This window comes from Odontomachus brunneus, unplaced genomic scaffold, assembly GCF_010583005.1.
Source record: "Odontomachus brunneus isolate Ranch 3 - 2012 unplaced genomic scaffold, Obru_v1 Obru_scaffold_014, whole genome shotgun sequence".
Taxonomy (NCBI): domain Eukaryota; kingdom Metazoa; phylum Arthropoda; class Insecta; order Hymenoptera; family Formicidae; genus Odontomachus; species Odontomachus brunneus.
Genome location: NW_022639464.1, coordinates 159,186 through 186,487, shown reverse-complemented (window position 1 = coordinate 186,487; position 27,302 = coordinate 159,186). Strand labels below are relative to the sequence as shown.

Below are 27,302 nucleotides of genomic sequence, written 5' to 3'. Positions count from 1 at the left end.
GGTGAGAGTGATCCAACTCCTGATATTTTACTTTCAAATTAAAAATAAAGCTTCTGTCCCGCTCTCTCCTGAACATTTTTACATTTCGCACACCTATCGACGTGTCTATCTATAAAAAGTGCGACCCACAAACGCGTTCTTTCCGAAAGGTAGAAAGGTAGAGTCGCGCTGGAGCGCTTGTGTGTTGCGCTGGAGCCTTATGCTAAAAATCGTTGCCCATATATGGGGCGCTCTGGACGTGACGAGCGAATGTCGCAGCGCGTACAAGACACTCGAAGCGAGTTACCGTTTAGCTCTCCACCGAAAGAGTTTCTACTTATAAAGACGCGGCGACCATACACGGCCAAAAGTCGTGATTACGCGACTTGCTCCTCCTTCCTCTCTCATTACGCCATGCGAGATCCGGCGAGCCTTGAGCAAGCACGGATTCGACAGCAGTCTTCATGATACATTCGACATGAAGGTCATGCGCTCTGGCAAAAGTCAGAGATTCAATCTACTGTCAGGCACTTTTTGATCATTTCGACGGAATGCATAGACGATTGGGAGCGATGCGAGCTCGCAGCCTTAACGAGTTCTAATCGTGTTGTTCTGCGAACGTTACTTGACGAGAAATAATTATGCATGCCTTCAAAAAAAGACTAAAGAAATATTGTATACACCTGGTCGTACAAAAACGTAACTAAAATACGCTATAACGCTTCACAACAGGCATCGCACACTGCAAAAGAATTTATACAAATTAGAAATATGTAACAAACACGCGAATCCTTTCACTCATCCTTTCGAGACGTATTTCTGAAAAGTTGCACACACGTAAACTAAATCTTGTATTTAACGAAGTCGAAAGATTCATAGCAAATGATAAGACTCTTCGAAACTCGCATACGGCAAAAAAGCTGAAAGAAACTATTTAAAAAATTAAGATTTGAAACAGAATATACATATTTATTTTTTTCTTGCAATATATATAAATTGTTCTAGGTTTACCTAAAAAAATTAATGTATTTACAAAGTAAAAAAAGCATATACATACAGAATGATTTAGCAACGCTGCCAACTATGTAACTAATAAATGATACAATTCTTTCTGTTCGTTCCTTACAGAGATCTGTAAAAACAAATTGGGATCGAGTGTCTAATAAATGAACAAATTATAACAAAATATTCTAAATATATCAAATGCAATTCCACATGCTATATCTTTCTAAAAAGACCAATAAAACAAAAAAACGCACTTATACCATAATAATTGTAAAATATAATGTATATAAAAATTCCTACAAAAAAAAATTTAATGTGGAAGTATTTGATTGTATCATATTATACAAACAGTAGCGTAAATATAATATCACCCCCCTCCCGCTTCACGAATTGTGCTTTTGTATGGAGTTATTACTCCCTTGCATTAAAACTAGCGAGGTTTCCAGTCTTGAATAAGTATGAGTTGACAACGCGTACTGTCGTATCGATATAGTTACGCTTTTACAGAGATTACCGCTTTTTTCGCCGCTTCGTCTAAGTTATTCGCTGTGACAATGGGCAATCCCGATTCGGCTAAAACTTTTTTGGCTTCTGTCACGTTAGTGCCTATAAAAAGAAAGCAAATAAACTAATAAAAAATACTTAAAATTGATTATAAATTTTATCACGCAAAAATATAAGCAAAAATAGATAAAAAATCATACGAAATTATACAATTAAAAAAGTAAAACTTAGAAGAATTAGGCTTTTCTGTTATGCATATGTGAGAGAAAAGAAATTGAGGTACACCTTACCTTCTAGCCTGACAACGAGCGGTATTTGAAGTCCTAAGTTACGCGATGCTGCGATAATTCCCCTCGCTATTGTTGCGCAATTCACGATGCCTCCAAAAACGTTAACGAAAATAACTTTGACTTTTGGATCTGAGAAGAAAAGATAGAAGTCTGTTAGCATCTCACATTCGTATCTAAATTAGTACTCCTACACATACCTTCACTAAGTATTCTAAATGCTTGGAAGACTTGCTCCTCTTTCACGTTACCGCCAACATCCAGAAAGTTAGCAGGCGATCCCCCATTCAACTTAATAATATCCATTGTAGCCATAGCTAAGCCAGCCCCATTTACTATACATACGGAATACGAGATTTGTTATGTGTATATTTTTGTTATTATGTTGTTATTATATCGTTGTTATGTATTTTTATCTATTAATTATACGTTAATACTTGTGTAGAGCTGTATATGCCTTATGAGACATTAACATGTTACATACTGATTAATATTTCATAATTTTTATATATATAATTTCTCTTATTCGTTCAAATTATATATTACTTATTATAATATGTTTATTATATATGTTACTTATTATATATGTTACTTTATTTGTTGTGGTAAGTAATAAAATGTTTTACCTAAACATCCTATGTTGCCTTCCATGCCGATATAATTCAAGTTGAAACGCGACGCATCCACTTCACGGGGATCCTTCTCGGTAACATCCTCTAAGGCGAACAGATCCTGCTGTCTAAATTGAGCATTGTCGTCGAACGCGATTTTCGCGTCCACCGCTATCACTTGCTTGTCTTTCGTTTCCACCAATGGATTGATCTCAACTTGCAGAGCATCGATGTCCACGAACAGCTTCCACAGATTCTTCAATTCGTACATGGCTTTCTTAAGGATATCGGGATCAGAGAATCCCAAGAAGATGCTCACATCTTTCGCTACTTCGTCGTTAATTCCGTGATAAATGTCCAACGGAACGGTTTTGATCTGCTCAGGGTTCTTCTCTGCCACAGTCTCAATGTCCATCCCACCGGCGGGAGATGCTATCAGCACCGGGCCGTTATACTCTCGATCCATGAGAATACAGATGTAAGTCTCGCGTGCAATATCTACTGACTCGGCGATCATAATTTTCTGCACTGGTATACCATCCTTCGAAGTCTGCTTAGTGATAAGCCGATGGCCAAGCATATTCTTCACGTAATTTGAAACAATATCACGGCTGTTAAAAGACCAAGGAAGAAAGGAGTTATACAAACATATTGTTAATTACAAAAATATCAATATCTAAAACAGGATGTCTAAAACAACCGCTACAATTTTGAGTTATTTATTTATTAAAGAGAATTGGTGAATGATCGCGCAGTGCAGGATGTGACGGTAAGTATAATTTCCGTTGTACCTTTATCAATCAAATTAAACAAACAGATCCTCTACCATTTTGCAAATAACTAATTTTGCAAATAACTAATTTGCAAATAACTAATTTTTTTTAGTAACTAAAGATTTATTGCGCGCAATTATTCGCTAGTTTCCCTTAATTAATAACTCAGAAATCTATTTGTGAAATAATAGGGAACTTTTTAGTTTACAAAGGCAAATGTTTAATATCTCTAATATCTCTATCTAATATTGAAGATAATAAGATAATCCCTTGTTGTAAATCATATGTAAAAATAGGAAAGGGACATGTTGAATATTTTTTGTGTGTGAACATAGTAATAAGAATATTAGAAGATAATTTTTTGTTTCCATGGCATATGTAGTGATATAAGCAAACAAATCACATACATCATTTAAATCAGAAATCACTTCTAACTTTGAAAGGATTAGTTCTTTGACTTATGTCTACTAACCATTTTTTATTCAGTTTAGTAAGTACTATCTTATAAGTCCTGAATCCTTTTTTATAACATTATATATATAAGAGAAATTTATTAGTAAAATATCTTTAACTATATCTTGTAATATTTATAAAAAGAAAAGTCTCAGTACTTACTCTCTGGTAAGATGTACACCTCCTTTAAATCCATTATCGAACCAGCCTTTACCACGGCCTCCAGCTAACACTTGGGCCTTAATAACATATTCACCCTCATCTGTGTGTATAAATATAAATATAATAATATCTCAAAGCTATTGATGTATGTTTTCGATAGCAGCTTCCAAAGATTAGCAAAGCTAGCAAAGAATTACCTAGCTTAGCAAAAAAATAAACATAATATAACAGAGTTACTACAATTATAAAATACTATATGTATATATCTAAGAATATGTACAGCTTTTATGTTTGCCTAAAGTCAAAGTAGTCAAAGTAATCAAATACAATAATATTAGCAACTACTCCCATTTCTTGCAAACTGTGAAATATAGATCATAGTCAGGTTTGATCTAACCAGAAAAAATTCTACATTCATATGAAATACAAACAGCCTTTAGCAAAAAAATTGCACGATCATCTTCAAATCTAATATTCTGCAAAGCAAACATAGTTCTCACATATTGTAAAATATAAATATATAAGCAAGGAACATTAAATTAACGCTTAGAAACGTTGACTTCATGTGCATTGTTTGGATATTTTTTAATAATATTGCATTTATATTTTCCACATGTTATTTTGCGATATGATTTTGCTGAATGTTGTTTAAATGTTTCAAAAACATTACAAAAAATATATTTTTCAAATGTTACTTTAACATTTGAGATCAATGCAACATCTTAAAAATATTTCTGACGATTAAAACGTTATGGTAACCCTATTTCAACATTACTGAAACTTCCAAATCGCGGTCAACGTATGTTTATAATGATGTTCGATGATATAATATTAAACACTACATATTTGACAATATTACAGGTTCTTGAATATCATTGTAGTAACGTTGTATTAATGATTTCTTGCTTGCTGGGAGTTTTTACATATTATAAAACGATATAAATATATAAGCAGAAAAAAATACGCTCAAACACTCACGGAGCTTTTCCAGAGCCGAACTCGTCTTGGTTAAGTCATCGACGATAGCGAAATTTTGTACCGACACGCCGCAGTCACGTAGAAGTTCTTTGCTCTGGTACTCCAGCAGGTTCAGGTTTCTCGTACCCGATACGCAAACGGCCTCCGTGTTTCTTCTGAGGAGACGCGTCATGCGCACCGAACGGTTGAGAATTCGCAACATGACTGATAACCTGCAAAGTCCCGATGTCTCAAATAACCGAAGAAAACGGAAGAAAGTGATTCAAACAAGCATTGCTATCATATGCACGAGTTGCGATAGATATTGACTTAGATAACTACTCACATACCGTCGAGAAGTAGAACATTCACAGTTGTTTCTCGCCGAATATTTTTATCTCGCCCGCAGAAAGTTTCGACAAGATAAGGTTATATCTAGATGAACTTTCTACACTTTAGTGCAATATATCAATACCCATAAAATTTAAATTTTCATCTATCTTGATTAATTGAACATAGTTCAATTTCTTTTGTATATGATTTAAATTCTTTCGTAATCCTATATAAATATTAGTAAAAAGATATACAAGTATAATAAATTAATTAAAAATAAGATTATTTCTATCAGTCACGAAAAATAGACAAAATTTAACAAAATTTAACTTTCATAGAGATAATAGTAATGAGAATCTAACAAGAGAATGTTGTAGAAGAATATTACATTACATACTATAATATTCTTGACTGTAATATACATGTGCATGATATATATATATATATATATATATATATGTGTGTGTGTGTGTGTGTGTGTGTGTGTATGTGTGTGTATACACATATCATATACATATATATATATATATGTGTAGACACACACACACACATGACATGTATATATATATGCATGTGTAATATTCTTTTTTTGGACTATCTTATTACTATTATCTCTATGGATGCTAAAGTTTATTAAATTTTGTCTATATGTATATATATATATATATAATTATATATATAATTTTCTATATTTGATATTACATATCTATACTTTGCTTGTACATATAAGATAGGATGATAATAGCGATGCATAAATGCATTTTTGTGTATTTTATTAGAATAAATTATATAAAATAAAATACAGCGATTGCTTCTTTCTTTTATCAGAGAAACGAACGTTGCAATTTTCCAGTTTCCAAAACTAAAATAAAGTACTCCTTAGAAGCGTTAGAGAAATGAAAATTGCGGCTGACAATTGCAGCGATCGCTTCTTATTGTAGAAACACAATAGCTGTGATATAATCTTCTAAATAATACTACTTGGATATACATGGACGGACCTTTACGTCGATTAATGTACATTATATATGTATATATATACCCAGTAAGCAATCTACGCAGATTGACGTCAGATTGATGACAAATTCGAGCAGAATCTGTCGACAGATCCATAGATATCTGCATCCCCAATCTGCTGTTAGATTGTGGACAGAGTCTGATAAACAGATACTGTGTACAATCTGTTGCTTTTCTGTCACAGACGCTGCTAACAGATTTAGCTCTGTACAAAATATGCTTGCGTAAGTTTAGCGCTATCTGGGTATATATATCTTAACGACGAATATATTTAAGTTTCTTGTAAGAAGTTTGTTTACGTTTTTTTTACTATTTTACTCGAGATCTCTACCTCTTTTATCTATTCAGATCTAATTGCATCAACATATGTATTGCTGCGTGTATTCTCGCTATCTAAAATCGCGTTTAAGTATTACAACAATTTTATCAGTATTCTGTTTTATCAAGTGAATTAATGAAGGGCACATAAGAGCCTCAAGCTCGAGCCTTTATTGTACCAAAGAATTATAAACTTGAATGAAGTGTATACTTGAAATAAAATGTATGTATTGTGAATTATAAATTGACTGGTTTCAAGTTTATAATTCTTTGGCACACTCAAGCAAGACCCGTGCTTGAAGCTCTTATATGCCTTTTATTAATTTACTTGATTTTTAATCGTAAAGCCTTTTACTTATAATTTGTTAGTTCTGTGTTTGGCAAATCGACAGACAGAGCTGCCTCTTACGTAATATATGATAATATATTATATTCTTATATATAATATTAATTTCCTTTGTTAATTTAATTTAACAAATTTAATGTCTGTACCAAAATTGCGTACCATAAAAGGAGGAGGGCGTATTAGATGGCGGCGGGACGCCATCCTGCGTTCGAGATCTACGTATCTTTTTCGTTCCAGAAATAGAAAAATATCGAGAGCGTGGTTTTGCTAGGCCGAGACTCGAACCCGGCTCTTTCGCTTGCCGGGCGACTGCTCTAAACCACTGAGTTACTTGATGCTCCACGCTCACGACACTCTCCTCTCCTTCGATAACGCTCAGAGATGCCGTTCGGAAGCGACATTTCTGGCGCGATCCCGGCGCACTGGCGCACGGCGACTACAGAGAGAACCAAATGGTACAGCTGTCAGTTTCTCAAAGTCAAAAGTTGCTATCTTTTAAGACCTGCTGTCCATGTATGCCCGTCTCTACCGTTGTCCCTCCTCATCCGGTACGCATTGAATTTAATGTCTGTACCAAAAGATAAATGCGAAATTTTATATTACCTTCAAACATCACATTCAATGAATCACCTGACTTTACTCTCCAAATATGGCATGAAATAAAGTAAAATCGCATTCCTCTTAAGTTACAAAAATTTGACAACTGTTATCAAGAAACGTGCGTAATTAAGATAAATTTGAGAATGCTCGTGAAATTATACGTATTCTTCTTATTACACGCTGATACGTATGATTCTAAAATACTTATTGCGCTTGTAAAATTTTACGAAACTAATAAGATGCGATTGTTAAAATACGACAATGCAAAGAAATATACTTTTGCATCCTATTATTTTCTGTACACAATACTAGTAGATAATAAGACATTATGTATTTGCATGCCTTAAAGTTATCATTTGTATAAGTGCTAAAAGAGCTATAACGAGTATTCTTTCTATCATATAAAATTAAAATTACTCTCAAATTACTACGAAAACTGTGTTATATTCAGCTCGAAAGTAAATCAATTTCAGTCTCTTTTTAGACTCATAGTACCATGGTTATCCTTAAAAAAAAAAGTATTGTGGAAGTACTTAAATGTTGAGAGGTATTGTTATTAAGCCGTTGGGAAAGCAACAATGCTGTTGATAAAACTAATGATGCTAATTTTCGGCCAGAAATATTAATGTTTTAACAAATCGTGAGACGATCTATAAGTTTCCAAAGCAAATCTGAAATGTTTTGCTAAATCTTACTTTAAAAATAGTTTTAATATCCGTCAATTCCTTCAACCGCTTTAAGAACGCTGTACAAAATTTACGGCCGTTAACTGTTATTGTATAGCTTACAGTTAGCCTAGAAATTATTGTACGATTATTTTGTAGGTATTACGACTGTACATACGTAATATGCTATACATAGCCGTAAATCCGTAAGAGCAACATTACAGAAATACCAAGACCGATGTTCAGAAACGTGGTCCCAGCGCTGCTTCTGAAGGCGGCCGCGTCGCCCATTTGGAATGTGTGCGTTGGACTGGACATTCGGCCATCGCCGCCGAGACTGAATCCGAGGACTCGTAGATTATAAACTTTGCCCGGACTCAGATTACTAATGTAAGTTTCCAGCTTCGAGCCGCCGGGTATAATAGTATCGTTCGCAGTGCTCATGTCGCGATCCACGTCCCATACTCGAATCTTGTATCCTATCAGTGGCTCCTCGTCTAAACTAGGCTGCACATAGCGCCAGGTGACTCTCACTGTCGATGGATTTACGCCGAACACGGAAACCGCGGACGGTGGTTTTTGCGGCGGCTTGCGGTATGTTCTTTCCAGGTACCGTTCACTCTCCGGACCTTCCCCGGCAGTGTTGTAGGCTATCACCTTCACAAAATTCATAAACTTCTTCATCTTACACTTCACTTAAATTTACTAATTCTTAGTTATAACTGTTTTCCCAAATGACTATTTCGATAATAAAATCGGCTTATTTTCTAAAATAACTAATATTATAACTATAATAAATTTCAAGCAATTAATCCCTAGAAAAATTACATTTTCAAATTTGACAGATGTTCAAATAGTTACAGGACCCAAATAAAGAAAATATTTGTGCAGTTTTCTTAACGTACCTTTACGTAATAATAAGTATCTGGTTGCAAACCGACGACTAGCGCCCAAGGTCGCGTAGTGCGTGACAAATAATAAACGGAGCTTTCCTCGGGGTAATTCATCTTCCAGTACTTGAGTCGGTGGCCGATCAGTTTGCCTCGTGACACTTCGCGACTCGTATTGATCGAATTCCAGCTTACATTCAAGCTGGTGCTGTTGTAGCCCACAGCGACCACTAATTGCGGCCCGATCTGTGGCATGTCTTCTGCGCTATATATCGTGTATATATCCGAGATAGGACCTTCGCCTAATTCATTGATCGCCTGTACCCGCACTTCGTACTTCGTATAATAAAACGTCTCGCTGATCTGTACGACAGCTACACCGACGTTGCCTAAGTCCTTCAGCAATAACGACTGAAACTCCTTATCGTGGCCCTTGCGGCGCCAAAATACCTTGTAATGAATTCCGGGACCGTTCTGATCGGTCGGACTGAGACGGTCCCATGTGATCGTGAGGTCTTTTTTCTTGCCGCCTCCACCGCTAATATTCGACGGTGCTTTATAGGGTTTATCGGACGGAGTGCTGTATGTAGGTGAAGCAGACGAGAATGGCCCGTAACCGTACTCGTTGAAGGCCATTACGCGGAACTCGTACGTGGAATAAGGACTCAAGACATTTTCCAAGTATACTTCTTTTCGCCCGTTATACCTGTCCGTCTCAGTAGCCGTCGTAATGTCTGAAAGTAATATGTTTATCTAAAGACCTTACGTGCAAAACAAACATGACAAAACTTCGAAAGCGCCTTTAAGGCGGACGTATTCGAGAGAATATAATAAGAATTAGCGAGATAACTCTTATGAAAAGTCATCATAATAATATAAGCAATTATCATAAAGTCCACGTACTTTCTGCCAAAGGAAACCATGTGGAATTCCATTTCGTGCGCGCAGTGATCGTATACATGGTTATCGGTCTGCCATTTAACGCGCCGTCGGTCCACCGTAACGTCATAGAGGTTTTAACAATGTTCGCGATCTGTACTCCACCAGGTGGTCCTGGTGGGCCCTCCACGATCAGCATAGTCTTAGACGATATTTCACCAACAGCGCTCTTCAAAACGCACTCGTAATCGCCTGCTTCGACGAACGTTGCGTTTATGATATCCAGATATTCGCCATCGATGTTTAATCGTGGATTGTTTAGCAAATCTTTAGTACGAATTCGCATTCCGTTATGCTTCCAAATATATGCAACATCTAACATCTCGTCTGTATGGCCTAAGCACCGTAATGTTTGATTTTGATTGTACGACATGAGTATCCGGGGCGGCAATCTTTCAATAAATTGGGGTCTACCTGTATATAAATAATTTTACACAATCAATCTCTCATTAGACAAATCAAATCTTTAGAAGGTTATTTTATTTTATAAAATAGCTATATATAGTTACTATTTCATAGTTATAATTTTTATTATAGTTTTTATCAGAGTTTTTGTCATAATTATCATAGTTATTATTTCATAGTATCTTCAAAACTTTTATAAAATGTTTGCAAAAATTTTTAAATACAAAATAGTAAATATGAAAAAGAACAACACATAAAGATTGTCGTGTATAAATTAATGGAGAGGTATCTAAAATATATCAAATCATCAACTTACGTAGTACAATTAGTCGCCCACGAGTTTCATCACTGCCATATTCATTTGTCGCTGTGCACACGTAAGTACCTTCGTCATCTCTCGACACCGGACTAATAATGAGATTCCCAGTTTCCAAAATTTTTCGCCTACCACCCGAGCCAATTACGTTTCCATCTTTCTTCCAGACAAATTTCGGTCGAGGTGCGGCTTCTGGTTTGCACACGATTGTGACGTTACCTCCTTCTGCCGCGTACGTCTCTGATTCCATAGGCCGTTTTTTGAAAGACGGCTTTAATGCTAAAACGCCAAAGGTGGTCGATAATTCAACTGCTTAATGAACGTTAAACTGCAATCAAATATTAAAAGAAATAGAAAGACTTACACAACACTCTCAGTTGCCCTGACGAGTATGTGGTCTTCAATTGATTTCTCGCACGGCACTGATACATAGCTTCATCCCTCGCGCGATCAAGATGTTTGATAGTTAATACATTATCTTGTATAATATAGCGATCTCTGTCTTGAGGTGGTATAGTGAAGTTATCCAAAGGCTCTCCGTTCCTAAGCCAAGTATAGGTGACGTCTGGTATACCAAAAGCCTCACAGGTCCAAGTCAGATCTCCCCTGTTGTCCATATGTTTGTCGACCAACGGGATGGTGAAGTTAGGCGCCGCTTGTATGATCAATCGCACAGAATTCTCGATCGATAGCCTGTCGTTTTGCACCCGACAATAGTACTCGCCCTGGTCCTCCACACGTACTTCCGGTATTATTAACACCCGATTGTATGCTGTCATGTACGCTCCACGTGGTAAATCGGCGCCTTTTCTTGTCCAATTGTACGATGGAACAGGACTGTAGACGTAAATTGGTTATTATCATATCACAAATTTACGTACGCAACAGTTTACGTACGCAAGAAAAATAGGAAAAACATATTAAATGTGGCAAAACAGGGTTTCATTAAATATTTTACATATCACCTACAAGGGATAAAAAAAGATCCAGCGAGTTTTTTGAACTTACTATCCAAATGCGATGCATTCCAGTCTAACTTCCTCTCCAGCTATCGGTGCCTCTGGAAAAGCTTTTGGAAAATTGTTGGGGAACTTCAATTGCTGATACGAGGCTGTAAATGAAAAATTTACGATATTATTTATTACTTTGCTGTTAAATATATAATATGAAACAATAACTATCCTTATAACACCTTGAATATCTCCACTATTTCAAACAATATAGAAAATGGTGTCTACAAAAGTTTTATAAAAATTAAAGAAATTAAAGCTTTTTTATTCCAGTCTAAGGATATAAAGGCCAATAAGAATTAATACATGAATATTATAGTAATAAATGCAATCAATATAAATTACCTACAAAAGTCAAGAAATATCATTTAATATTATCCAAATTGAATATCTCAACTGGATCATCTTAATATAAAAGCATTAAGATAAAAAAAGAGACTATTAAAAAAATTAATATTATATTATGAGATATTTCATATCTTATATTAAAAAGAATAAGATAAAACATATTTAGGAAATATTTCATATTCTTATTTTATATACTCAAAAAATATTCATTTTTTGATTACTTTACTCCAGTACTTTTACACATAGAATGATTTTCAAACTTGAACTAGAAAACCATAGGATTCAATAAAAAGTATGACCTTGAAATTTCCCACATATCTGCACTCACAAAGAAATCATTGTCATTATATTACATAATCATAAAACTTGTTAATTAATCAATTTCCTATTGTTTGCAATAATAAATATATTCAAAATAATATGGTTATTGCTTCACCTTCTATACGTATAAAAAGTAATTATTGAGATAATTACAGTGCGGCTCCACTTTTAAGAAGAAAAACGGCCCATTACGTCCGGTATCGGATGCAAGGCTTTGAACATTGCATGAATAGGTTCCTTGGTCAACCGTTTCTAACGCAGAGAAGTAAAGGGCACCGTCGTGCGAAACGAATACACGTTGGTCCTCTTGGACGAAAGTGGGGAAGGACTCGCGTACCCAATAATACTTCACTTCAGGAAAATGTTGCGGCGGATCACAATACATTGCTTTACCCCAATGTTTATCGCCACGTTCTTCCGAACGCTTCAAATTGAACTCTAAAATATATCCGAACGAGAGCTCAACACTCTCAGATATAATTGTACCAAATTTGTTAGATGCTTTACAATGGTATGTACCACGATCTGCTGTCTGCAAAGAATATAAAAGAGATATTGGGTAATGATATATAGAAGTATAAATATCATATCTTTAATAAAGTAGCTCAGTAATATCCAGTAATATATAATTTAGTAGACACTTCCAGTTTACAACGAATAATTTGAAAAATCTTTACCTGTGCTGGGTCATAGATGATTAATGTTCCACCACTTATAGTAATGTTAGGATTTAAAAGAGGATCAATTTTTATTGCCTTAAGTTTATCATTTTCATAATCTTCCTTGAACCATTCATAGGTCGGTGTAGGATAACCTCCTGCTAAGCAGCTCAAGTCAATATAATTATTTACTCTTTTCTTTGATGGATCATATACTTTATTCTTGGGTTGTTTAATAAAATATGGTCCTCTAGGTATCTGAAGAGGATTATCAATTTCGATGCCATACTGGTAAGTACGATCATCCTCTACTAAATTCTGGAGATTAACAGCATATGCTTCACAAATATACAAGAGCTCCTCCCTGCCCGTAACTTTCTCCAATCCCCAACGTTGGAGCGCATTACTGTAAGAGTATGCCAGATAGTCTCTCCCTATTACATTGTCGTTAGGTTCAGGCAAGAAGGCATTATCCAAATTTAACAAGGTTAAACTGTCAGCCTCATTTATCCATATGCCATTCTGTTGCTTTACACCGGTATACCACCTGCGATGCTGTGGATCTTGCCACAGCAATTGATAGAGTATAAATACATGCTCTTCCAATGTGTTAATAGTAAGCAGATCACTTTGAAATGCTTGACAATTCCTGCGTGCATCATCTCGTGATCTCAATGGACTCTTGATAAAACGATAGCACGAGTCTTGGAATTTTGTCCAGTATTGGGGACACACATAAGTTTGTTCTCCATAAACATTACTTTGTGCATGCACAGGCAGTGATAAGACTAGGGAAAATACCACAATACTTAACAAATAGAACATCTTGGAAGTATCCTGCAACAAAGAAAGAATTTTATAAATTTCAAGGAATCATAGTAAAAAATATTACATTACTAATATTTACTATAGTATCATTTTTACTGTGCATCATTATGTTGAAACGAAAAGAAAAAAAACAAATAGTTACAGTGCAACTGATAAACTATACACTATTGCAAGCTTTCCTTTTGACACTGTCAATTTGCTTCTACAATGGCAAAATTATAAATATATTATTATATAATTCATACAATTTATAATTGTAACTGTCATGCTTCTCAATATATATTTATTCGATAGATAAGTTTTTCTGTAATATAAGTTATTTTACGATCAAATTATTGGAATTTTATTCAAATTCAACTCTCAAGAGACACTCCTCTAGTAGCCATTTTGTTGACATGTGCCGTTAGTTTATTTTAGAGCACTGTAACTTGACCGAAGCGTTCGCCAAGAATGTGTGAGAGAAGAGATTGAAATAAAGTTTACATACTCACTATACTCATACGATAGAATTTGTGAATTAAGCTCTCCAAATAGATAGAAATAAAAAATGCGAAATAAAAGCGCGAGCGTTACACCACAAACGTGACGCTACATCGCCGGACACTCCCCGTAACGAACGTTGGCGGAGATCGACGAACACTGACGAATCGATTGAATGTGTATATATGTACGCGCATTTTTCACGCGCATTAACACACATATGGACACACATAAGATCGCACACGTGCATATTCATGTTTAAATGACTCACTCGACGTTCAATGAACAATAATTGACACGTAAGCTCTCACGGATGTATAGTCACTTTTTGCTGTGTGATGTATTAATTTCATATAAGAGAGAAGAGAGAAAGAGAATCTATTGACAAATCGGAGTGATAGTACGATTCAATGCACATTAGACAAACCTTTGTTTTTCCATAGCACGATTGAAGATTTGTGTTGACGAAATATATGTTTGCATCTATTAATATTGCAAAATAAAAGTCCACTAGACCTAAAAAACTTATATTCCTTTAGTTATTTTTCTTTATTTTTCTATGAATTTTTGTCTATTACAAACATATAGACTTATATTCTGAATTCTCTTTTAGAGGCTCTTTTAAAGTTTAAGTTCCTTCCTTCCTTCCTTCCTTCAATATATGGCTACAGGCCTCTATAAGTAAAGTTTAAGTTAGAAATAGGTATTCCTTGTTTACATTCTTGCTTTAATCCTTAAGGATCTATTGGAATCATAATGAAGACTTCTCTCGAAGAGTCACAAAATAGGCAAAGGAATTTTCTAAATTTTAAATACGGAGAAAATCACTTTATATTTGTAATATTTGTAATCAAGAGAAATGTTCGCAGGGTGCTACAGAAATTTTTTTTTTTTTTGTTAAAGGTAAAGGCCGGTTTATGATTGGTAATTTGTTAACTTATACCGGAACCGTAAAAAATTTACCAATTACAATCGATTATTCTTTTATAATTCGACTATGATTGATCAATTTTTTATGGTTCCGGCATTAGTTAACGAATTACGGCCATCATAAACCAGCCTTTAAGCGACAATTTTCCGAAAAGTGGAGGGGATAATGTTGGTACCAAGGAAAATTTCTACACGATATAATTTAAAAATCTGTTCATTGTAAATGCACTGCGAACTGGTGCAATAAATTGAAGTGAGACAAGTATCTCTCAAGTTATCTCACTTTAATCTTTTGCATTATTTCCCCACTTTTCAGGAAACTGTCGCCTTCTAAGAAACCTTATAGGAAAAAGTTACATGATCGCTACCTAGGCTTCTCTCTAGAGCTGCGTTCCAAAACTCTACTCGACGGGTAGAATAATATTTAATTGACCAATAAGATAACTAGGATTTCTTTATCATGATTGGACAATTAAATGTACTCTACCCGTCGAATAAAGTTTTGGAACGCAGCCTAGTAGTTCACTTGTAATGTTTCATAATTTCACTGTTAGGTGTCGCCAACTTAAACGAGTTTATGGTCGCCGATCTGTGTTGCACGTCGATGATGGTGACTCGCAAATCGTCGAGTAATTTTGGTTGGTCCTAACCTGAAAAACTGTGAAGTCGAGAGAAAAACTGTTTCTGTTTCGTGTATTTGTTGAAAAGATATCTAATTAAAATGCCGGAGAGTACTAAGACCGAAGCGAAGCCGGTCAAAGAGATGAAAAATGGGAAGGAAGACGAGAAAAATGAGCTGGTGAGATATTAATCTGCACGGTAGTTAGCGGTTGACATTGTTGTATTATTGTTGAAAAGGACCATTCTAATTAATTGGATTTGTATACTTGTTATTCTTATGTCAATACGAGAAAACGAAATAATTCACTCATTCTTATAACTTATTTTGCATTATATCTTGAAATGATATCTTTAATTTTATTCATTAGCTTTGCAACTTTTACTAAATAGTAAATAATAGTGGTCGGGTTAGATTGTGTGCAATTACTTGCACTTTGTAGAACAAAATATAATAAGAAGAAATGTCTTAGAACTTACATTAATTAACTTAAAGTGGTAACTTATATATTTTGACAGTGAAGAAAAATTAGTTTTGCTCCTTTTTTCTTTGTCACTGTTCTATCGTTCCTATTTTTATACTTATTTTTGATATTATCTAGTTTCTATTATTTAAGGTATCATGAGAATTTGATGAAACTTGCACTATATACACAATGAAATATTAATTGTTTGTGTAATGAGAAAAAGATTGATCATTCCAAAGTTCAAATATTTGAAACTAAAATTGACACTTTTCATACATTTTCACACAGCTAGCATGTTATTTTCTTGTTATGTATAATTCTTATTTTTAATATCTTTTTCTATTTTCTAACAAAATATTTTTCTAATATATATTGGTCTTTTTACTTTATTTTACTCTATATTGAAAAATTGATCCTGAATTTCAGTCGGAAGAAGACAAGCTTCTGCAAGAAGAGTTAACTCTGCTGGTGGAACGTTTACAAGATGCCAATACCAAATTGCACTATCCTGCGTTGGAATCCTTGCGTTCGCATATTCGCGCCTCAACAACATCGATGACCAGCGTCCCAAAGCCCCTGAAGTTCATGCGACCTCATTACGACACCATGAAGAATACTTACGAGAAAATATCCAACGTGAAGTCCAAGGAATTATGTTCCGACATTATTTCAGTCTTAGCTATGACTATGGGCGAGGGTCGAGAATGTTTGAAGTACAGACTGACTGGATCGGCATTGGCTATCGGCGAATGGGGCCACGAATACGTCAGACATTTATCGGGCGAATTGGCAATGGAGTGGGACGAGGTGACGGCGGACGACGTGGAGGCGACAAGCAAGAAACTGATCGCCCTGGTGCACGAGATCGTGCCGTATAACATGGCGCATAACGCGGAGACGGAGGCGTGTGACTTACTGATGGAGATCGAGAGGCTCGACCTGCTGGAGCAATACGTCGACGAGAGCGCGTATCAACGAGTCTGCCTCTACCTTACCAGCTGCGTGCCTTACGTCGCTGATCCGGAGAACAGTACTCTTCTGCATGTCGCCTGCAAGTTGTACCGTAAATTCGGCCAATATCCGCAAGCGATTAGACTGGCGATGCAGCTCAACGATTTACCACTCATCGAGTCTATCTTCACGAACTGTAGGGACCTGTAAGTAATCTCTATAGAACTTCTTATAGAAAGAGTCGATGAAAGAGTCTATGATTAGAAAACTTTTAATTGAGACTATTTGATAGACATCATTGATCGTTAGTTTAAAAAATGTCACTCAAATATATTTGTCCATTTTAAAAGTATTCTATATATTGATAAATAGTCAATATATTAAAAAAAAATATTTAATAATCTTTACTTTTACTAAAGGCTAAAACAAATTTTTATTACAATACTTTTGTTTTTAATACAATAAAAAATAGAAACTAAGAAAAGTACGTATATACGCTTTCCAGTTCCGTGCAGAAGCAACTGGCTTTCATGCTGGGCCGTCAACAGATTTTCTTGGAATTGCACGAAGCTACGATAGAGGACGACGATCTGTTCGAAATAATGTCCAATTCTCATTTAAATAATCACTTTCTGAATCTGGCGCGTGAGTTAGACATAATGGAACCAAAAACGCCCGAGGACGTGTACAAGTCTCACTTGGAGAACTCTCGACCGCCATTCGGTGGAGGCCAGGTCGACTCGGCGCGACAGAATCTTGCAGCGAGTTTTGTGAACGGCTTCGTGAATGCCGCGTTCGGCCAGGATAAACTACTGATCGAAGATGGCAACAAATGGCTGTATAAAAACAAAGAACACGGTATGTTAAGCGCGACTGCATCACTTGGCTTAATTCTGTTGTGGGACGTCGATGGTGGCCTGACACCGATAGACAAATACCTGTATTCCTCGGAGGACTACATCAAATCCGGTGCCTTATTGGCGTGTGGTATCGTCAATTGCGGCGTGAGAAACGAGTGCGACCCTGCGCTGGCTCTGCTCTCCGACTACGTGCTGCACAACAGCAACACGATGCGCATTGGCGCGATCGTTGGTCTCGGTATCGCATACGCCGGCTCCAACCGGGAAGCGGTTCTGGGCCTGCTGACGCCGGTCCTGAACGACCCGAAGTCAAGCTGGGAAGTGTTGGGCATGACTGGTCTGGCGTTAGGGATGGTCGCTGCTGGCTCATGTAATGCCTACGTTACCACAGCGATTATGCACACGCTGATGGACAAGTCGGAGTCTGATCTCAAGGACACGTACGCGCGCTTCTTGGCACTGGGTCTCGGCCTTTGTTTCTTAGGAAAACAAGAAGCGGCGGAGGCGATTATAGCTGCCTTGGAGATCGTCCACGAGCCATTCAGGTCTATGTCGACGACACTAGTCGAAGTGTGCGCTTATGCCGGCACAGGGAACGTCCTCAAGATACAACACCTGCTGCACATCTGCTCGGAACACTACGAGCCGAGCAATGAGAAAGAGGAGAAGAACGAGCGCAAAGATAAGGATAAGAAGGAAGAGAAAAAGGAAGAGAAGGAGAAGGATCTCAGCTCCAGGCAGGCTATTGCTGTCCTCGGCATCGCCCTGATCGCAATGGGAGAGGAGATCGGCGCCGAGATGGCGTACAGAACCTTTGGACATCTGTTGCGCTACTGCGAGCCCGTGATTCGGCGCTCAGTGCCGCTCGCTCTAGGTCTTATCTCCGTGTCGAATCCGAAACTGAACATCTTGGACACGCTGTCCAAGTTCTCGCACGACAGTGACCCCGAAGTGGCGCATAATGCGATATTCGCCATGGGTCTGGTAGGCGCTGGCACAAACAATGCGCGTTTGGCCGCGATGTTGAGACAATTGGCCCAGTTCCACGCGAAGGATCCCAACAATCTTTTCATGGTGCGCATAGCGCAAGGCCTGACACATCTGGGTAAAGGCACGCTCACCCTCTCGCCTTATCACAGCGACAGGCAATTGCTGAGTCCCGTTGCCCTCGCTGGTCTTTTGTCGACACTCATCGGCTTTTTAGATGTGAAAAACAGTAAGTACCTGTTCGCTGCATCACTTGTAGCAATATGTTTCTTATCTTGTTTGCATACCAATGTCGGTACTCAAGTTGTTATGCTCTTTTTTTTCTATTCCTTCTATAAAACTATCAAGCTTTTGTTTTTTTTTATAATTAATTCGGGATTTATAATTGTCCTTACAACAAATAAATATTAACTTTTTAAATCCACTGTTCACCATTATAGAAATTTTGAAATTTTAAATGTTTGATTTACATTCTTGGATATTTAAATCGATAATCTTTGAGATTTTTAGATGATTGTTAGATGTCTTTATATTTGTAACCTTCAGCGTTATAAAAATTTAGAACCCGTCATGTGATTTGCTGCTATTAATTTTATAATAATATTTCAGTTATCCTTGGACGTTCGCACTACCTCTTGTATACACTGGCCGCTGCAATGCAGCCCAGAATGTTGGTGACATTCGACGAGGACTTAAATCCGCTGGCGGTACCGGTGAGAGTCGGACTTGCCGTTGATGTGGTCGGCCAAGCTGGTAAACCGAAGACTATTACGGGCTTTCAAACGCACACCACTCCCGTGCTGTTGGCATACGGTGAGAGGGCGGAACTCGCCACGGAAGAATACGTACCCTTAACGCCGATCATGGAGGGTTTCGTGATACTAAGAAAAAATCCGGACTTCATACCGTAGTCGTAGTAATTGCTCTCGTTCGCCAATGTACCTCGTATTAAGTTACTTCTAAGACGAAATTTAATAAAAAAACGTATATTAGTGTTCCCTTTGCATATGTGAAAGAATGTTTCCCAAATACACACGCATACGAATGTCCTATCTTTCATCCTTTCTGCAGGATTGGAAAGTGTCTTAAGATTACACACTATAAAGGAAATGAAGTGGCAATGCGTTTTTTATTTAATAATAAAATATTGGTTTTAATAGCAAAAAATACTGATATAATGTATAAAATCTCATTACACGTTTCTCAGCAAGAATTTTGTACGCAATACATATCATAAAAAAAAATAGAAACAACAAAACGTTACATTGCATTTTTGAAGTTAACAATACATCGGTAAAAGTTAGCCTTCTTTTGTAAGTACCAGTTAAGATTACGTATTTATATATCATATGCGCATTTGTCATAAATTACATCCTGTTTTCTATGTTTTTATTGATGACTAAGAATCGTAGAAACATAATGTCCCTACTATGATCATGTCAGTTTGTTAAAATATTCCGCAAATATATGCATAAACGAATATATATATATATATATCATGTCAGTAAAATAACATCCTAATAGTAGGATTTTAGGTGATTTTTTGTAAAAGCTTGTACTATAGCTACCAAAAATAATGTAACTTTTGTTCGTTGCAATTGGATAATTTAGTTTTAATAACGTCTATAAAAAATATACGGATATATCTTAAAAATATTTAAATATTATAATACCTAGTTCATTTTTTGTATCGGTAGCGTACAATCAGCCTCACATTACAATAAAAGTCATTATAATTTACACACTGATATATCGACTCCCATTGCTCTATGTTTTTCAATGTTTCTATTGTGATAATCGCCATATGCAATGATCAAATTATGATTGCATTTCAAGTTTGAAATGCTTAAATAAAATCATATAAATAGAAATGATAGCATAGATTCTATGATTCATATTCTGACGACGCATTTGTGCGTTAAATGTAACCACCTGATCTGACAAGCCCTTTAACTCTCTTACTTTGAAAAAATCATATGTAACATTATTCGAGCTTGAGAATCAAGAGGATACATCTGGTAAATGTTCGATCAGAGTACAGACCTGTATGTACAGCTTTCTAAAGTTATCCCGCACCACTTACAAAATTCTATCGCATTTTGGCACTGTTGTTTGAACCATGATAATAAGTACACTGCATAAAAACAAAAAAAAAACAAAAAAAAATGAAAATGTTTTTAAGAAGTCATGGAATTATGATGAACCACCGACAGTCTTATGATTCTACCATAAACAAAATACTTACAAACAAATAAATCTCCACTTTTGTTTCACATTATTATTGTAGGCTAATTTATTAATCGCGGTGTGTGATAGGCGGTGTTTCGAGCAGTAAACTAACGTTTGCCCACTTCGACAAAATCAAAATTGCCACCACTGGCATTAATATTTCACGTTAATGTAATTTCTCCATACTCAACAATAACAACGGTTCTCTCATTTAAACCTTTCGACTTACGCAATTATAATTGTATAGCACCTATATCTGAATGTATCATTAGTATCTCGCTAACTTCGTCACATTAAAATACTACTTGGCAAGCTGCAATATTTAGTCATAATAAAATAGTATGTTTTTACACTATCTCAAATTGTGTACACTAGTAATTGAAGAATTGTGTAGATAATCCGCTCTACTGCAGTAATCTACCAGTATAATCGTACTTTAAATTAAGTCTCTTGCTCAACATAGATATCTAGATCGTCGATATCTATATCTAGATTCGCGATACTCTCACAACCCGTAAACCGTTAGTAGCACTTGTGGAAGGCTTCAGTATCAATAGGTACAGTTTATAAAAATTACAAATGCTTTTTTAAGCTCGTCAGTAATGGAAAGATTTTCGCTTATCATCGCTTATTGATAATAAAAACTACACAGACAATTCTGTGAATAAAGTAACGCGAAGTCATTCACGTCTCCTATCTATATTAAAGATTGTAAGATTGTGTTGATTGTAATAGATTTCTACGCATTAACATTAGAACAATTGACTTTGGATATTATCATTGAAAGATCGAGTGAGACAATATTGTTCTACCCGCGACAAAAAATATGTTTGTTTTACATTTTATAATTTATAGTAAAAGTTAAAAAACTTGGTAAAAATGTTAAAAAAAACTTGGTAAAAGTATTAAAAAGAAAGGAGGGTCAATAAGGCCTGTTTTCGGCCCCTCCTTATTGACCTTCCTCCTTTGGCAGTCAAAATTATTTTAGCCAGTCGTTCTAATGTTAAAAGATGTATATTATCTTAACTCTCATATCCTAAGATTGCAGAAAAAATGACTTAATAAAAAAAATAACTTTAATAGAGGGAACGCTAAGATTGAACAACGCGTGGAAGAATGTCTTACCTTACGCGTTACGCAAGTGTCTTCTCAAATGGCAGTTTCAGTTTTGCTAGCAGTAATTTGTCTCCATATTACGATGAACAGTCACAGGCGCTAAAACGTGATGAGGCGAGCCTAAGTACGTCGTAGGGGAAGGCATTCCAGTAGATTGCCTATTCAAGTCCGGCTCCACGTTGTTGCCAACAACCAGCAGAGGTTCCACGAATGTTTGCTGCTCGGAGTCGTCATGTGGTGTCATAGTGCTGTAGCCGTGATCGCTATCCCCACCGGGTGGTCTTCTGTAATTAGTAGAGACTCTATACGGCGACACCGGCGCGATGTTATCCCTCGCGAGGCAATCCAAGTTGTTCTTGATCTGATCCAATTCTGTGGGCTCTGGATCGCCCTCGATATGCGTCATGCGCAAAGTGTCGGGCGAAGTATGCAAATGCAAACATTGATGCTCCAGACCCGAATGCACCGACCGCAGTCTGTAGCAGAACAGAATAATACCTAGAATCAGGACCAACGCGAGGATTCCACCAGCCACTGGCCCGACCGACGGCCACTCCCGTGTCATGACCTCGTCCGCTGATTGTGAATCTGAAAAAGTGTATCTTATCGTTGTAAACCGATGACCATTGGGAAACGAATGTAACGAGTATAATAGAAAAGGAAAGGTAAACTCACTATAGGTGCCGTCACTGTAAGGTATCAAAGATCCAAACACTCCCTTGAAACATACGGACATGTCGGAACAAAACGGATGTTGCAAAGGAGTCTCTCCGTCATTATCGATGTGACACCATTGACAATCCACAATGCCCAGGCAGTCTCTTTCCGTTGTATACGATTTACAGTCGGCAGACGGACATGATTTTAAATTCACTGGTTGTATCCACGGAGTCTGTAGACTCGAACCTTGCTCGTACAAAGGTGGGCAGGAATTCAAATCGTCGGTACTTTGTTGTGTACAGCTGGAAGTGTACAACGAACACTCGCAAGGGCATTCGCAACCAGTCTGTTCCATGCTCTTGCAGTTTAGACACGAATGATCCATCTGTAGCATTTAGTAAAAAAAAAGATACGCCAAATTTACATAAAATGAATATAAAGAAGAAATTCTGCAGGAACAAAAACAAATCGCGATAAATTACCGTGCTGCAAGGACAGAAAGCTCTCAGCTGATTGCACTGTGTCGTCACATTGACGACTCCAATGAATAGGTTGGTACCTGGTACAGCGGCTACTTGATATTTGACACAGTGCTCGCCGTGCGCCATGTTAGTGAGCACCTCGTCGAGCGACGTATTGAACTGATAATATCGTTGCACCGTACCGTCTAAGTGATTGGCGCACATTTTCTTTTTCACGAACAGTCCGTGATTCAGTATGTCATTGGCTATCAAGAGCTCCTTGTGCGTCAAATGCTGCTGCTCGATCTTGCCCGTCGCCTCCAACAGCGTGGGATGAGACACCAGATAGCCTTTGTCATCCATCAAGAAGCATTTTACAGTCGCGTCGGTACAGAACGAGAACATATGCGCCAGCAGTCTCGCGATGTAGCCCATCGAAACATCCATAGCTAGGACAGCGACGACGTAATCTGCACTTTTATTTTTTGCCATGGAGATTTTAATCACCTGACTGAGGGTGATCACATAGCCTGATCCACCCGCGTCTAAATAAGGTGGGGTTAAGACTACTTTATCAGGATGCTCCAACGCTTTCCCATACCACATTCGCCTCTTTGGATCAAAACCAGAATCCAGTACCAATCCCGGAAATATTTCCAACACACCACTGACTGCACTGACAACATATCTAAAATAATGAAAAGCATGAGTACATTAAGATACAATTGCGAGTTATAAGTGTAATCATACAATGAAGTTGTAGTCGAATTTACCTTCGTATAACATATTTATTCAGCTTGCTTTCAGTATGTTGCTTCTTGAAGTGTTCCAAAATTTGTGCCAGAGTCGCTACATCCGGCTTTACGGACGGATGCAGACCAGGGTTGGCTAAAAGACCTGTCAGATCTTTTATGTACGCCATGTAACTTTGTACAGTCATAGCTGAACCAGTCTCCAGTAATTTCAGTTGCTCCATTGGAGACTGAAAGCACCACGGTGACAGATAAACTACCCCTGTTGCTAAAAATAAAAAAAAAATAAAAAAATCTAATGTCTACAGACGATAACGTAAATCGAACGAAAGCATGTACTTTCTTACAATAAGTTATAATTCTGTTTCTATAGGCGCAGAGTGTGTCTTTGTTAACGATAGTCTGAAGCATAAGATCAAGACGGTGGTGTAATATGTCCATCGGTAGCGGAGGCACAGTCCTCGCAACGGGCAATACAGCTTCTTCAATCGTGGACACCAAGCATATTATTAAGTCCTCGTAAATTAAGTGTCTCCACCTGTATCGTCTCTGTGCCACAAATCAGTAAATGATTTAATCCCTGTTTTATTGAATTCCTTATCATAATATTAGGAAGATCATCCCAGATAATATAGAGAATTCAAAAAGAATTCTGTCATATATTCTGAGTTCATTTTTAGATGCAAAACAAATTCTTTTCATTGAACTGAACTTTGAAAAATTCTTTTGCATCTGAAAATGAACTCAGAACTGATGACATACGACTAAATTCTTTTCGAATTCTCTGTGCTATCTGAGATGTTAACTTACTTGCTCGCCCAGCTTGGTTTCCGCGTTTAAGACTCCTTCAGTTTCATTTATTATTCTCTTTACTAGTCGACTATCTATATTTTCGATATCTTGCAAATGCACTTTAAGCGGTTGCTCGATCATCGTCTCGGTTCTGGGGAAATTTTTATGCATCCAAACCACACCTTTGCTGTCAAAGAGTATAGCATATACGTTTGGACCGGCATTAAAGTACGTTATGTCGTCGAGAACATCGCGCAATTTCACGTTTAATGACAGCAATGCTACATTCGTGATCTGTCCAATGGACAGTGTCATCGTTTTGCTATACGGCTCAAAGTATGGATCTGATACGTGATAATCTCTCTTGTGCTGATTGGGACATTGCAAGCAAGCGAATAGCTTTCCTATCTCATACCCGAGGACATTTTGCGTTGGGAGAACTATGACACTGTCATTGTTTAAGGATTCTTTAATACTGAGATGTGATTGTTGGTCTAAAAATAAAATCTAATTAAAAAAAAATATCTCTCATGCATGATTATGGAAAGCAAAATAATAATAATAATCCAATTTACCTGGAAGAATAAGTATTGTCCTGAAGTGAGCTTTAAGTGTCCCTGAAATGACTTTGGAAAGTCCCTGGATACTTGATGCATTTTTAAATTTATTAGTCAAGTGCACAATAGCTACTTCACCCCTTAGATTTTGTGTCAATTTTCTGTCGAGTATTTTAGACAGAAAATCAGTTTCTATCGTCTGATTGACATCTAAATAAACATTAGAATCAATGTGTATATTTTTGAACATGCAAAATATATGTACTTCTTAATATTACAATAACACAATCTTAACTACCTGTTCTGATTAAACTATCAATGTAACGGGCTAATTGGAACTTATTGATATCTGTTGCCTTCAACAAGCCATCTTTGCAATATAGAGAAACAGTGCTGGCAAGGCCTACAACTGCTATGTTATCAGTTTCCGACAACATATCTATGATAGTTTTGGCTGCCATTTGAGTCAAAGCAAAATCAGTTTCTGACATTAATGTGTCATGTTCCAAAAGTAGAATGACATTCTTCTCAGTACAATACTGAGATAATATAAGTGGACCAATATTGTGTGCTAATGTGGGAGGACCACAGATCGTACTCGGTTGACTCACTGGTAGCACGTGTAAGTTCTTCCACTCTTGACTCCTTGTATTTGTCGCGAGTGCTGCAATCATAATTACTCTATACATACTATGATACTATGGTGAGATACTATGGTTACATCACTTGTCTGACAATAAGAGGTACCTGTTACGATCCGAGTGCATACATCGGAAACCCTTTCTTGCATGATATTTAGGTCAACCATTTGACTAGAATAAACAGAATGATCTTGTGTCTTAGACAGGACAGAATATATCACATTGTAGCTCTGATTCAGAACGTCAATGTACATCTTGAGCTTATTGTTGAATTTGTCCACCAGCGAGTTCAGTTTTGTGCTCAAGCTGCCATGTATTTGCGTGAACTCCATCTTGTTTATCATATCCTGGAAAAAAGGCGCACCGAGCTCCTCCTCGCCGATGGATCGCAGTGCTATGGACACGTGCACGGTGATGTCTCGCAGACACATGCCATGCAACGGCTCCGCCGGCACCTGTTTACGCATGGGCCTGCCGAATTGACACCTGACGGTAGTGTTGTCACTGTCATGAGCGGCCACGTACACGCTCGTTAGTATCAACAGCCTCAGAGCCAAATACGCGATCCTGTTTACAGCCATTCCGGCGACGTTAGGACGCTGCCTCGGTGCCGAATACTACTCTTTTCGTCGTGAACCTCACAAATTCGTCGTAGTATCACAATGACGATCATTCATGCCGACGCTCAACATGCATTTGCGAGCGGCCCGAGCGTGGTGCAACTTCACCACCTTGAGATGCGCGAAGTTTGTTTACTAGGAGGACCGCACGTCAAGAATTGTTGAATTTTTGTATAATGGTGGGACACGAAGCACGAAGCGTATGTTTAGGCGCAAAATCGCAATTTGAATCAGTCTAGAGACCCTAGATATAAGAGACTGTCTAAGGCTGGTCCAAGTTTTGATTGGTTGGGTGCAAAATGGCGTAGCCAATGAGCGGTGACTATGTATGCGAAAGAAAGCGCGAAACAGAAATGGGGAAAACACAAGCAAATAAATATTTTAGCAGTATTTTTATTCAATAAATGTTAATTTCCAAGAATTATTGACATAAACACATAATTAACACATTCGCA

At 37.1% G+C, this 27,302-nt stretch overlaps 3 protein-coding genes across 6 annotated transcripts; 1 reads left to right on the top strand and 2 right to left on the bottom strand.

The window, feature by feature from the left end:
• Window positions 1–921: 921 nt before the first annotated feature.
• On the bottom strand, window positions 922–14,365 carry LOC116841208 (succinate--CoA ligase [GDP-forming] subunit beta, mitochondrial-like). Of its 3 annotated transcripts, XM_032808891.1 has the most exons (15): window positions 14,218–14,365; window positions 12,917–13,735; window positions 12,393–12,771; window positions 11,569–11,671; window positions 10,925–11,397; window positions 10,561–10,839; window positions 9,804–10,253; window positions 8,916–9,634; window positions 8,228–8,667; window positions 4,753–4,964; window positions 3,775–3,874; window positions 2,402–2,997; window positions 1,976–2,110; window positions 1,779–1,907; window positions 922–1,590 (listed from the first exon to the last, which is right to left on the bottom strand). In XM_032808891.1, exons 1-15 carry the CDS (start codon window positions 14,224–14,226, stop codon window positions 1,478–1,480), a joined length of 4,956 nt encoding a protein of 1,651 aa, XP_032664782.1. In that variant the 5' UTR covers window positions 14,227–14,365; the 3' UTR covers window positions 922–1,477. The 3 variants fall into 3 exon arrangements, with proteins under 3 accessions (XP_032664782.1, XP_032664780.1, XP_032664781.1); XM_032808889.1 differs by lacking the exons at window positions 8,228–8,667; window positions 8,916–9,634; window positions 9,804–10,253; ... (4 more) ...; window positions 12,917–13,735; window positions 14,218–14,365 and adding an exon at window positions 5,078–5,278; XM_032808890.1 differs by lacking the exons at window positions 8,228–8,667; window positions 8,916–9,634; window positions 9,804–10,253; ... (4 more) ...; window positions 12,917–13,735; window positions 14,218–14,365 and adding an exon at window positions 5,082–5,276.
• Window positions 14,366–15,710: 1,345 nt separating this feature from the next.
• On the top strand, window positions 15,711–20,499 carry LOC116841203 (26S proteasome non-ATPase regulatory subunit 2). Its single transcript, XM_032808864.1, has 4 exons — window positions 15,711–15,935; window positions 16,648–17,378; window positions 17,678–19,248; window positions 19,629–20,499. Exons 1-4 carry the CDS (start codon window positions 15,858–15,860, stop codon window positions 19,928–19,930), a joined length of 2,682 nt encoding a protein of 893 aa, XP_032664755.1. The 5' UTR covers window positions 15,711–15,857; the 3' UTR covers window positions 19,931–20,499.
• Window positions 20,145–27,054, bottom strand: LOC116841202 (VWFA and cache domain-containing protein 1). Of its 2 annotated transcripts, XM_032808863.1 has the most exons (10): window positions 26,334–27,054; window positions 25,885–26,250; window positions 25,605–25,796; window positions 25,048–25,523; window positions 24,585–24,786; window positions 24,259–24,505; window positions 23,507–24,173; window positions 23,040–23,409; window positions 22,374–22,952; window positions 20,145–21,153 (listed from the first exon to the last, which is right to left on the bottom strand). In XM_032808863.1, the coding sequence occupies exons 1-9, from the start codon at window positions 26,806–26,808 to the stop codon at window positions 22,420–22,422; spliced, it is 3,528 nt and encodes a 1,175-aa protein (XP_032664754.1). In that variant the 5' UTR covers window positions 26,809–27,054; the 3' UTR covers window positions 20,145–21,153; window positions 22,374–22,419. The 2 variants fall into 2 exon arrangements, with proteins under 2 accessions (XP_032664754.1, XP_032664753.1); XM_032808862.1 differs by having other exon boundaries at window positions 20,145–22,952.
• Between the last annotated feature and the right edge of the window lie 248 nt (window positions 27,055–27,302).

Bases quoted from the DNA above. Each gene is read 5' to 3' on its own strand.
- LOC116841208 (XM_032808891.1), bottom strand. The intron at 12,772-12,916 runs GTAAAGATTTTT...TATTCTTTGCAG, and splicing joins TCATCTATGACCCAGCACAG to ACAGCAGATCGTGGTACATA. The intron at 10,254-10,560 runs GTAAGTTGATGA...ATTTATATACAG, and splicing joins TGGGCGACTAATTGTACTAC to GTAGACCCCAATTTATTGAA.
- LOC116841202 (XM_032808862.1), bottom strand. From the start codon at position 26,808: ATGGCTGTAAACAGGATCGCGTATTTGGCTCTGAGGCTGTTGATACTA. The intron at 26,251-26,333 runs GTACCTCTTATT...TTATGATTGCAG, and splicing joins ATGCACTCGGATCGTAACAG to CACTCGCGACAAATACAAGG. The intron at 25,524-25,604 runs GTAAATTGGATT...TTTTATTTTTAG, and splicing joins GACAATACTTATTCTTCCAG to ACCAACAATCACATCTCAGT.
- LOC116841203 (XM_032808864.1), top strand. From the start codon at position 15,858: ATGCCGGAGAGTACTAAGACCGAAGCGAAGCCGGTCAAAGAGATGAAA. The intron at 15,936-16,647 runs GTGAGATATTAA...CCTGAATTTCAG, and splicing joins AAGACGAGAAAAATGAGCTG to TCGGAAGAAGACAAGCTTCT. The intron at 17,379-17,677 runs GTAAGTAATCTC...TACGCTTTCCAG, and splicing joins TTCACGAACTGTAGGGACCT to TTCCGTGCAGAAGCAACTGG.